Raw genomic sequence first — 13,519 nt, 5'->3', positions numbered from 1 at the left:
TTGCTTGGCCAGTAGATGTTTATGTGTGGAGTTTACATGTTCTCCCTGTGCTCGCGTGTGTTTCCCCCGGGTTCTCCGGTTTCCTCCCACAGTCCAAAGACATGTGACCTAGGTGAATTGACCAAAGCAAATTGGTACCATTGATGAGCTCATAATCAGCAATAAATAAGCAGGGGATTTCTGAAGACCTACCTGAGCTCAAATTCCCCTCTCGCCCTGCAAGCGAAAAGCTTATGAGCTCGTGGCTCTCTCCGGGACAGCATGCCAAACACGCTTTATATTCAATCATCTGCTAAGTGTGAACTCTTGAAGTTGGTTTAAGATGTTGGCTCAATATTGGATTGTAGTTTCCAACACAACCTAAAATCAACAAAACATCAATGTCATTTGATGTCATTATTGGACATCAAAATAACATTGTCCTGGCAACCTAAATCTAACTTAATATTAACATCTTTGATCTTTGATATTATGTGTCTGCTGGGAATGTTCTTGACAAAATATGAACACAAACCTCAAAATCTCAAGCCTGTGGACTAACATTTATTTTAAAAGGATCCACAATGAAGGAAAGTCTAAATTTGTAGTTGCAAATGTCAGTAAAAACCTTGAGAAGATAAAAATGTAGTGAAATAGGACATATTTGTTTGTGCTGTCAAGTTTTTTTGAAATGTGCCACAAATTGTTAAGAGACCATAGTTTATGTGGCAGAAAGAAATTATGACTCATTCTGTTTTTGATTACAGGATAGCGGGACGATAATTTGTTTGTGGCGGCACTGGTCTGAATATGTCTAAACACATAATTGTGTGTCATCTGCAAGACAATCATAGCTGACATCCTCCTTTGACACGTAGGTGCATATTGGTGACAAGCATATCGCTGAAATTGCCGGAGAAAAGGCTGAGAGTAAACGAGCACTTCTGCGTCTCAATCTGAAGGAGTTATTACATTAATTAACTGTTTTATTTATGGATCCGGATAAAACATTACTGTTAGAATACTGACAGGGCTGTCATTTTTGACAAGAGCAAAGGAAGCGTGAATCCGTGGATGGCAAATTCATGCTTTCAAAATAGTTGTTATTGATGCAGTGAGATCTTGATGAAGGTTTTCATTCGGACCTCTCAGACATTGTTTGCTATTACTCTGAGCAATTTCTCAACCGAGGTGAGGAGAATTTCAATTTGTTGCACAGTTGGTTTCCTTAGAGCTCGCAACTGTTGTCTGTCCTCTGATTCCCGGCCCATTTTGGGCTTCAAAGAGAGACAAATGTTGGCTTCTCACTTCAATAATGGTGGTCTTTCACAACAGACACAAAGTCAATGCGGTAAAGAAAAACGGCACATGGCTTAAGGAAAGCCCTGGAGAACAGCACTAGTAAATCTCGAGAAGGCCGATCAATGAGGGGTCTGATTGCATTGGAAATAATGTCCGCTTAATGGTTTGCTGTAAAATATAGCCGCATATCTATTCATCAGAAGTGCGTCGCTGAAAAGACATAGCCAGACAGTTTAAATAAAGATCATTTTTGCTTCTGAATACACTGACATTTGTTGAAGTCCCTGCTGACGTGAGGGGAAACAAACAAACGTCTGCAGGCTACAATTTAAGCGAATGGCACTCAAACATAAATGGCTAGCTTTTTGATTATATAGTAGGTCAGCCTGACATAAAATGGCAAAATGCTATTATTAATATAATTGTTTTTGAATTTATCAACCTTCGACCAATGATGATAAAGGTCAGGATTTGTGTAGGATTTAATGTGAAATATTTTCTGTAATATAGAATATCTATAACATACATTAAGTATGTTTACATGGAGACCAATAATCCGATTTTAATACAATTTAGACAATACTCTGATTAAGAGTCTACCATGTAAGCAATGATTTTTGATTAATTGAATCAGATTAAGGTCATAATCGAACTAAACAGATTAGATTAAGACATGTGAAGTATGTCCAATTTAGTCGCATTATTGAAGTGCAGACATGTAAACACCTTAATTAAACTATTACCATAATGCATTTTGTAACAGGATATTCCAAACACACACACGGCTGTGTGATTCATTTATTTTCTTTTCAGCTTATTCACTTTGTTAATCCGGGGTCGCCACAGCGGAATGAACCGCCAACTTATCCAGCACATGTTTTACGCAGCGGATGCCCTTCCAGCTGCAACCCATCTCTGGGAAACATCTCTCATTCACACTCATACACTACGGACAATTTAGGCTACCCAATTCACCTGTACCGCATGTCTTTGGACTGTGGGGTAAACCAGAGCACCCGGAGGAAACCCATGTGAACTCAGGGAGAACATGCAAGCTCCACACAGAAATACCAACTGACCCAGCTGAGGCTCGAATCAGCGACCTTCTTGCTGTGAGGCGACAGCACTACCTACTGCGCCACCGCGTTGCCCCTAAATGAAAGTGAAGGTGCAAAACTGCAGTTAAAGTCGACAAATTAAAAATTAAACACCCAAAATTACATGAAACTTTGGTGTAAATGTGGATAGCGTGGCAACGCAATGACGTTAAGAGAATTATGTGCTATAAGATGTAAAATGGGATCATGAAAGGAGCATTCAAAAAGCAACTCATGTAAACACCTTAATGTTTAAGGCAAATAATTAGATTACTGATGTCTATGTAAACGTAGTCTCTGATATGAATGGTATAATGATATACAGTGTTTTTTACCTTAGTATTAGGAAATAAATATGTACTGTACAGTACATACATATTTAACACAAACACACATTCAAAAAGATGATTTTGCTGCTTGTTTGTACTATTTATTTAAAATGAGCTGAATCAACACAATTCCTGAGGTTGGTTTGGAACAACTTAATTGTTTTATGTTCAATCCACTTAAATTTGCAAAAACAATTAAGTTAACTTAATCAATTTGTGTTGGGACAACATGAAGGAATTGTGTGGAATCCAGCATTTTTTACAGTGCATGCTCTCTTATACACTGTGAAACCCCATAAGTTGCGTTAACTCAAACTGTTTGAGGAAACTGATTCTGGCAAACCATTTAAGTTTTGAAACAAAATGGTTTGAGTACTGTAAACTTATATATTGTGTCACATACAAATATATTGTTTGTCTTGCTATCATCAAACTTGTAGAGTATTAGTAACTTAAACAGTTCAGCTATCAAATCACTATTAGTTCAATTAACTTAAACTGGTCAATTAACTTAAGCGAAGTCCAAACAACTATATAGCTACTCAAATGGTTTGGTGTTCCTTCTAGCATTAGAGTTAAGTTAACACAAAAAAATAGATTTAATTAATTCATAACTCATTCAATTAGAGTTCTAATTAATGTAATAATTTTTTGAGTTACCATAACTCTTTTGCATTGAGTCAAAAATTATAAGTTAAACTAATTTATTTTATTTTTGTGATTTTCACTGTTAGGTTTTGCAGTGTACAAAACATATACTTATTTAGTTAATTTTTTTTTTGTTATACTGTTTATTTTTTCCCCAATTTCTGTTTAACGGAGAGATTTTTTTTTAAACACATTTCTAATCATAATAGTTTTAATAACTCATTTCTAGTAACTGATTTCTTTTATCTTTGCCATGATGACAGTAAATAATATGTTCCTAGATATTTTTCAAGACATTTCTATACAGCTTAAAGTGACATTTAACTTCTTAACTAGGTTAATTGGGTTAACTAGGCAGTTTATGGTAATTAGGTAAGTTATCGTATAATGATGGTTCTGGAGATCAAAAATATATATATAGCTTAAAGGGGCTAATAATTTTGACCTTAAAATTTCTAGCTGAAAAAAAACAAACAAGACTTTCTTCCAGAAGGAAAAATATTATCAGACATACTGTGAAAATTTCCTTGCTCTGTTAAACATCATTTGGGAAATATTTTAAAAAGAAAAAAAAAAAAAAATCAAAGGGGGGCTAATAATTCTGACTACAACTGTATATTCAATGCATGTTCTTATTAATGGCAAATCCAGAAAACCTATAATAACTTTAAAGGAAGAGTTTGCCCACAAATGAAAACATACTTGATATTACTCAGCCTCATGTTGGTCCAAACACTGATACGTTTCTTTTATTCTGGTCTACACTAAAGAATGCATTTTAGAGAAAGTTGAAAACCTGTAACCACTCACTTAGTCAGAAATGCAAATACTGTGGAAGTCAATGGTTACAGATTTGAAGCAAGTATAGGGTGAGTAAATGATGACATAGTTTTCAGTTTTAGGTGAAATATCCTTTTAATACTTATGTGACTACATATTCCACATTTTGAATATATATTATAATATCTGGATATAATATAACGATAGCAATTTATAGTTTATACAGATTTATACAGACTAGTTTAAGCATTTTAAAAAAATTACACATACATTAAACATACTACAAAATAATTCATTAATATAACTGTGTGGGCTGTATTTCTACCTTTGTTATTATAAAACAAAATTAGCCTATGATTTTAAGTAAATGCAAATAAAATACATTTATACACAAATAAGCGTTTTGTCCGTGGCAAAAACCCACTTTACGTTCAATAGCAGCGACAGTCAGCGACAGCGATGCAAACTGTCGCTTTAAGATTTGTTTGTGAGGCGCGCTCTGGTCTCGCGGACACACTGAACTGACGCTCCGCTCCACGCGCTTCGTTCCGCAGAGCGCGGACACACTCCAGCGTCTCATTCAAGCGCTTCACACTCAGCTGAATGGACGAACAGCTCGTGAACTCACTGTACGACATTCAGCGCTTCAGAGGACGGACAACACGGTCAGATGAGTGACAGAGGGAGTGAACAAACTAGTGAGAGCTCAGAGTCCTGCAGCTCCGCGCGCCTCGCAGCAGACATCACTCACACTTTATCGTAATGCGCGGTTGTGGATTTCTCCAAGAGAGCGGCTGAAGTGCTTTTCAGCTCTCATTTTTATTTCATGAGTTCAAATTGTTTCGCCTGACATGTTCCAATGAGAATATCTTTTGGTTGAAACTATAATCTATTCTTATGCCGTAAAGAAGAGCGCAAATCTTGTTGGAAGCCGGACAAATGGCTTCTGTTGTCATAGGAACCCTGTTATTGATGCTTTACAACATCTACAGCTCTTCAGGTGAGTTCAAAGAATGACTTCAATATTGCACTTTAACAATAAGTTTAAAATTAAAAGGGGTAGTTCACCCCAAAATATAAGTTCTGTCATCATTTACTCATCCTCAACTTATTTAAAACCTATTTTAGTTCCTTTCTTTTGATTAACACACACACACACATACAAAAAGATATTTTGAAAGATGATGGTTGCTGATTGACCTCCAGCATTCCTCAAAATATCTTCTTTTGGTTGTGTTCAACAGAAGAAAGAACATCATAAAGGTGTAAAACCACATAAGGGAGCGTAAACGATGAGGTCATTTTTTTTTTTTTTTTGTTTTGTTTTTTTTTTTGGGGGGGGGGGGGGGGGGGGGGGTCGGGGGGCTAAACCTTGAAGTTATACACGTAATATCTGACTTTAATATGCAGCCTGATGGCTTTCACTTAGATAAGTAACTTAGTGGATGTGAATTATTTAATAGGCTACAGTAGATAAAACTGTCTATTATTACAGCAGAAAATCCTGCATGGTGAGTTACATCAGGTTGCATCTAGACAACAACATCACAACACAAAAATCTCTAGAATAGCTAAAAGTACATTAATACTTTAAAATTCAGTATTTGCAACCATTTAATGATGGAAAAACCCCTGAATATAAATGACAGAGGCTTCTGTGACAAGTTAAATAAATGAAAACAGTGATGTTTTTGTAACGTAATTATGTGAAGCATGAGACAAACTTTCTTTTGAAAGATTAAAAAGTCTCTCTGGATACAGCAGAAGGCAGCTGTGCTATAAAATATTCATGTTCAGGCACTCATCAAAGCATATTACAAGGAAGTCTATTGTGTTTGATTTCTTCATTTGTTAGCTAATGATACAAAACAAGTACAGGAGTGCAAATTCGCATTTCGTGCTGTGAATGAAAGGCATTTCTTCCAGAAGTGCGGTTTCTTTTTCCTTTGGCTTATTTGATTGTATTTTGACTCTTAAAGCAATAGTTTATCCAAAATTGTCATCATTTACTCACCCTTCACTCGTCACAAAACAGAGTTACTTCTTTGTTACTTCTTTGCTTCTTCATTTGATGCAAAAGATGATATTTTGAAAAAGATAACCGGTAACCATTGACATACATTTTATTGTTTCTTCCTTCTAAAGTTACTGGCATCCAGTTTTCTTCAAAATATCTTTGTGTTAAACAGAAGAAAGAAACTTATAAATGTTTAGAACTACTTCAGGTTGAGTAAATGGTTAGTAATTTTAAATTCTAGAGTGAACTATCCCTATAAATCTGAATTTAGAAGAAAAAAAAATCTGTCATTATTTAATCATTATTAACTAGCTTCAAACCCATTTGAGGTTCTTTCTTGTGTTGAACACAAAAGAAGATATTTTGAAGAATGTCCTGTAATCATTGACTTCCACAGTATTTGTTTTTCCAACTATGTAAGTCAATGGTTACAGGTTTTTAGCATTCTTCGAAATTTCTCCTTTTGAGTTCAACAGAATAAACTGAGGGTGAGTAAATAGTGTGTAATTTTTATTTTTGGTTGAAGACTGCATCAAGCATTCCATAAAGAACATTTAACATTCCAATATTTTCATTCAATAAAAAAGGTTCTTTACATTCATAAAGTTATCGAATTGTGAAAATATTCTTCACATTATGAAAAAATGTTTCTTTGGACAACTTTTTAAGAGTGTAAATATTTCTACAATAAGTCCTTCCATGATCATACACACCCTGCAGTATGTTTACTGTGTTTGATTGCGGTGAAATGACCTGTAAGAGACTGACCTAATGCGTTTGGCAGGTGCAAAGAGGGATGCCGCTGCTGTATCATCAGTCTGCAGGGCGGCATGATGTGTCCCCCTGCTGAGGCCAGCTTAATGGCCTTCTGCATTAAAGGAGACAGCGGCTGCTGTACACAGCGAGCTTTAGAAATAGACTTTATGAGTTATGCATCTGTCTTCCCATTGTGGGGGTGCCCAAGCTGAAAGGGTGCTTAAAATAGAACAACGCTTGTATTAATATGCAGCAGGTTTATCGATTCGACTGTCAGCTGTGAATATGAAAGGCATTATGTGCTGTACGCTTCGAGAAAGTTCGGAGTTAAAACATACTGTATAATGTGAGAGATGATAGATAATGCCAGATAATAGCAGACTTTGTAGTGCGGTTGCTAAGAGACATCTGTACCACACAAGGATGGATTCACAAATTGTTTTCAAAGGTGCCCTTAGTATTAATTTCACCAAACATGAAGTAATTAAAAGATTCAAAATGTTTTTTTAAGTAATCAAATACATTGTTCATAATATACAGTACTTGGATTAACAGCACAATTGATGACATCAATTGATAGCATTACATCAGCTTAATTTTTCCAAAGATCAGTGAGTTATTCAGCTTCATGTATTTCATTAGCAAATAAATGTTTGAGTATAAATGACTAATAAATAAATGAATTTCTGTAAGTAAATGCGCATCTTCCTTAAATAGTAGACATGTGGGTGTGTTTGTGTTTGTATTTATTAGTGGAGGAAACGGCAGACTGCAAAATCTCCCACAGCTGTCACTAATGTAAAGTCTGCAGCTTAGAACAGACATAATAAATGTTAGATCGATCTATCTATCTATCTATCTATCTATCTATCTATCTATCTATCTATCTATCTATCTATCTATCTATCTATCTATCTATCTATCTATCTATCTATCTATCTATCTATCTATCTATCTATCTATCTATCTATCTATCTATCTATCTGTCTGTCTGTCTGTCTGTCTGTCTGTCTGTCTGTCTGTCTGTCTGTCTGTCTGTCTGTCTGTCTGTCTGTCTGTCTATCCGTCTATACAGTACATCTATCTATTTATCTATTGGTCTATCTGTCCATTAATTAATTCATCTTTTTACCCATAAATCCATTGGTCCATCCATCCATCCATCTGTCTAATTAACCATCCATCCATCTGTTTATCCAACTTTTCTTATCTATCCACCCCACCATCTCTCCATTCATTTATTTACCCATTATTCCATCAATCCATCTATCCATATCCATATAGTACATCCATCTATTTATCTGTTGGCAAATATGTCCATTAATTCCATCCGTCTATCTATCCAACCATTTATTTTCTTAAGCCCTCCATCCATCCATCCATCCATCCATCCATCCATCCATCCATCCATCCATCCATCCATCCATCCATCCATCCATCCATCCATCCATCCATCCACCATCCATCTGTTCAATTAACTATCCATTCATGTTTATATTCAATTATCTACACATTCCTCCATCCATCCATCCATCCATCCATCTGTGTTTATGCAGCTATCTGTCCAACCATACAGTACATTCATTATTTATTTATTTATTGGCTTGTTTATTAATTTATCATCTTTCTACCCATCAATCTATTCGTCCATCCATATATCCACGCAACCATTCATACTCTTAACCCATCCATTCGTCTGTCCATACATTCATTTATTCATTCATCTGTCCAATCAACCATCCATCCATCTGTTGATCCAATTGTCCTATCTATCCACCCCACCATCTATCCATTCATCCTTTTCATCCGTCCATCCATCCATCTATCTGTCGGTTCATCCATCTATTTATCTCTGTCCATCCGTTCATCCTTCCATCCATCTCTCCGTCTGTCGATCCATCCATTCGTCTATTCATCATCCATTTACTTGTCGATCCATCCTTCATCCATTTATAGCATCCTTTTATCCATCCCTCCATCCATCCATCTAGCTGTCCATCCATGCAGTCTGTGTTTTATATATATATTTATATTTATATATATATATATATATATATATATATATATATATATATATATATATATATATATATATATATATATATATATATATATATATATATATATATATATATATATATATATATATTCACAGACAGCTCCAGGCTACAAAACCTCTAGTAACTGTCATTAATGTAAGAGGTCTGAAGCTTAGACCTGACGTAACAAATGCTGTTCAGTTTGTGTTACTTAGCAGTTTCAGTCACGTTAGGGCAAATGGCCAACTACGAGAGGTTGAACGGGGCTGACAGAGATAATGGCTTTTCTGAAACGATGACAAATGGCCTGAGATGGATCACCCAGCGGAGATGTAAGCTGTCACAGTTAGCCGATAAGAACAGTTTTTGTGGTGCTGTGAAAAGCTCTGTGCCTGGCGTAATAATGGGCCTAGGATTTGTACCAGCACATTCTTTCATGAACTTCTGTTTGTTTTGTTCTTTGAACATTGTTCACTTGTATGCACCCATTAGTAATGTCCGTTGCAAAAAGCATTAGATCATCACTGATCTCGGGGAGCCAGGTTGATGATCATGTTATTTGAATATGTTTGAAGCAAACAGCTTTGAAAATTCGTCTGGGCATGAGGTCCCCGGTCCCTGTTTTTCATAACATATTAGCATTAGTGATGGTACATTTAAGCCCTAAGGAAAAAGAGGGTGAAGCATGCATGTCTAATATTTGTAAATATTAATTACTGTAATACGTTACATAACGACATAGCTTGTAGCCACTCACTAAATATAACTTACGTCAACAACGTTCCAGAAAACACATTAACCTCTCATTGGTCTATCTGTCTGTCTGTCTGTCTGACCAATCTATCCAACTATTAATCCAAAGGTCTATTTTCAAAGTCTTTATAAAACATATTGAACCAAAAAGGATTTTATTAATCTAAAATTCATTTGAGTAATATCTTACATTCAAAAATAAATTACTCATACTGTGTTCAGATTGGACTGGCTCACATAACTGTGCTGTGTCGTGAGTCAGCTGTTGCTGTGACCCCTGTATTAGCTGATGCTGAATATTCATTTACCAGCATATTACATTTCTTTTCTCCCAGCTCAGTTTTACTCTGGCATGTGGGCTGCTCAGCATTGAAAAACTGACTTTGCAATATTTGTTTTTCTGCTATATACACTCACCGGCCACTTTATTAGGTACACCTGTCATACTGCTCATTTATGTAAATTTCTAATCAGCCAATCACATGGCAGCAACCCAATGCATCTAGGCATGTAGACATGATCAAGATGATCTGCTGCAGTTCAAACTGAGCATCAGAATGGGTAAAAAAGATGATTTAAGTGACTTTGAATGTGGCATGGTTGTTGGCGCCAGAAGAGCTGGTCTGAGTCTTTCAGAGACTGCTGATCTACTGGGATTTTCATGCACAACCATCTCTAGGATTCAAAAAAAAGAAAATATCCAGTGGGCGGAAGTTATGTGGGCGTAAATGCCTTGTTGATGCCAGAGGTCAGAGGAGAATGGCCAGACCGGTTCCAGCTGATAGAAAGGCAACAGTAACTCTTATAACCACTCGTTACAACCGAAGTATGCAGAAGACCATCTCTGAACATACAACACGTCAAACCTTGAGGCGGATGGGCTACTCCTGTCAGCTAAGAATTGGAAACTGAGGCTACGATTCGCACAGGCTCACCAAAAATGGACAATAGAAGATTGGAAAAATGTTGCCTGGTCTGATGAGTCTTGATTTCTGCTGCCAAATTCGGATGGTAGGGTCAGAATTTGGCGTCAACAGCATGAAAGCATGGATCCCTCCTGCCTTGAATCAGCGGTTCAGGCTGATGAAGATGATGTAACGTGGGGGATATTTTCTTGGGACACTTTGGGGCCATTAGTATCAATTGAGCATCATGTCAACACCGCAGCCTACCTGAGTATTGTTGCTGACCATGTCCATCCCTTTATGACCACAGTGTACCCATCTTCTAATGGCTTCTTCTAGCAGGATAACACAAATCGTGAATCATCTCAGACTGGTTTTTTGAACATGACAATGGGTTCACTGTAATTAAATGGCCTCCACAGTCACCAGATTTCAATTCAATAGAGCATCGTTGGATGTGGTAGAATAGAGCACCTTGGGATTTGGACCAAAATCTCTGAGGAATATTTCCAGTACCTTGTTGAATTTATGCCTCAAAGGATTAAGGCAGTTCTGAAGGGGGTCCAACCCGGTACTAGAAAAGTGTACCTAATAAAGTGACCAGTGAATATATACAATTATATAAATATAAATTCCCTAGATTACTTAACTCAATTTGAACAGAATTCATTATTTTATAATGACTTGATTGGGATGTTTTGTAGGAGAGTGTATCTGCATAAAATATAATGAGCATATGACTAGAATAGATAAATATAACAGTGCAAACAGAGAAATTAAACGAACACTCCTTTATGGTTTTTCTGGAGTGGAGGGTGGGGAGTCTATCAGTATTTGATTATCAATCAAATATAAAATAAAATTGTACAGTTTTCATTGTGTTAAAACAGATTAATTTCAACATTGCAGATCTTGCAATGTAACTATTACATATTTTCACATTGAAATATTAAAGCTAAAGTAATATATTGTGCAGTGCTGTGTCAGAGTAACCGTGTTTTTACATTCAGGAATGTGTTGTGAGGGCATGCACGTGATAAAACACATCCAGAAACCCAGTTTTCCCACTAGTCAGGAACTCTCTGAGAGAAACTGTGCAAATTAGCATCTCACTTCTATTTCTCTTGTGATTTTTGTGCGTAAATATTTAACACCGCTATGTGTGACTGCATGGCAGAACCTTCATCCAGTCCTTTTTTCAGTTGATTGCAATTATGCCGTGGGACTAATTTAGTTCACATATGTAACCTGCTTTCCCGTAAGATGTGAACCTATTAATGTAGCCTTATACCTCTCGTTCGCACTTTCCAAAAGAAGCTGTGACTGTGCATGCCGTGAAATCACTGACAGATAATTATCCTTTCAAATCTGCGCAGCTTTTCATGTGTGATGGGACTGAAAGCACAGGCTTTTCTCCTCTCCTTTCATTCTCTCACAAGGACCAATTAGCTTGCCATAACTTTAAAAACGATGATGCCTCTGAGTAGTGGGGAGTTGTAATCTTGACTGTTGTAAACGGATGGAAACATGCTGTAATGTGCAGTGGGAGCCTGATGAACTACTTAGGTGTTCATGACCAAGTTTTTATGAAAGTCATTAGTAACTACACTGGAATTAGAATTAAAAAGAAAACATCTTATCCCATCTAAGGTCTGTTGTCTTCCACTAGAGTGCTTTCAAACAAATTAAGCTTTTATCTGTTATTCCAGGGGTGCTATTATTCGATGCTAGCACACGCACACACACACACACACGTCAAGCATAGAAATTTTCTGTCCTTTTAGCATCAGTTAAAGCCTAACACATGGCCATTGCTGTGCCTTGTACTGTAAGTATTCCATCTCTTAAAAGCTCCAGCGGACAAAGAAGAAGCCCTCTCTGCTAGTTCTGTAGCTCTGGATGGAGCAGAATTCAGCACTAATGGGCGGTGAGGTTTGGAGCCTCATTCAACAGCCGTAGCCATGCTAGACTCAGCCTTCATGTCAGCTTCTTTTAACTCCACGCTGATTTCGTCTGGCTTTCCAGGCTGAAAGCTTAATAGGTGCTGAGTCATCAGCCTTTGAGAGGTTCATCCCCAGCTCCATTTCCCCGCTGGCCATTAGGAGCCATTCGCCCCTCGATCCTGCTCTTGACGGATGCCGCTGAAGACTAGTTGAGTTGTTGAATGCTGCACCCCAGGCACTCTGTTTTGTCAAGTTTTTAATACAGAAAATTTTGTTAATGTAATTTGATGCAAGTTTGAAGCAGTTAGTTTATGCTGTTTGTTTGCCGATTAAATTCAGGGAAATCATCTTAAACACAGTGGGACATCATTTAGAGAATTAACAACTAAACATTACTAACTAAAACTGCATTAGGCAAGCATTAAGCTAATGCTTTGCTTGTGTTCAAGGAAAAAAAATCTGATGTAGCTAAGGTTAAGTACAAAGATTTCCAGCAAAAATGGATATTCGTTCATTCATTTTCTTTTCAGCTTAGTCCCTTTATTAATCTGGGGTCACCACAGCGTAATTTATCTTACCTATTTGACCTATACACATGTTTTTTGGACTTGTGGGGGAAACCAGAGAACCCAGAGTAAACCCATGTGAACACGGGGAGAACATGCAAACTCCACACAGAAATGCCAACTGACCCAGCCGGGGCTCGAACCAACAACCTTCTTGCTGTGAGGCGAATGTGCTACCCACTGCGCAACCGTGCAGCTCAAAAATGGAACAACAACCTTTTGATTACTAGCCCTGGCTAGATACTGTAGATAGATTTATGAATTATAATTGTGATTATCATCAGTTATCATCATTATCAGATGACACTGAAGCATGAAATAATGACTGATGAACATTCAGCCTTGCTGTTACAACTATAAATTGCATTAAACATACACACACTCACAAGTCACCACGTGTCTGTG

General features: G+C 36.9%; 1 protein-coding gene across 1 annotated transcript in view; it reads left to right on the top strand.

Annotated features, from left to right (window-relative positions):
* The first annotated feature begins 4,668 nt into the window (after positions 1-4,668).
* Positions 4,669-13,519, top strand: part of LOC130242151 (roundabout homolog 2-like) — a 130,874-nt gene continuing 122,023 nt past the window's right edge. The window contains exon 1 of the mRNA XM_056474173.1: positions 4,669-5,135. Within this exon, the coding sequence (XP_056330148.1) occupies positions 5,075-5,135 (61 nt within the window). The 5' untranslated portion in view covers positions 4,669-5,074. The remainder of the gene's footprint in view (positions 5,136-13,519) is intronic.

Source organism: Danio aesculapii, chromosome 15 (genome assembly GCF_903798145.1).
Source record: "Danio aesculapii chromosome 15, fDanAes4.1, whole genome shotgun sequence".
Taxonomy (NCBI): Eukaryota; Metazoa; Chordata; class Actinopteri; order Cypriniformes; family Danionidae; genus Danio; species Danio aesculapii.
This window is presented reverse-complemented; position numbering and strand designations above follow the sequence as displayed.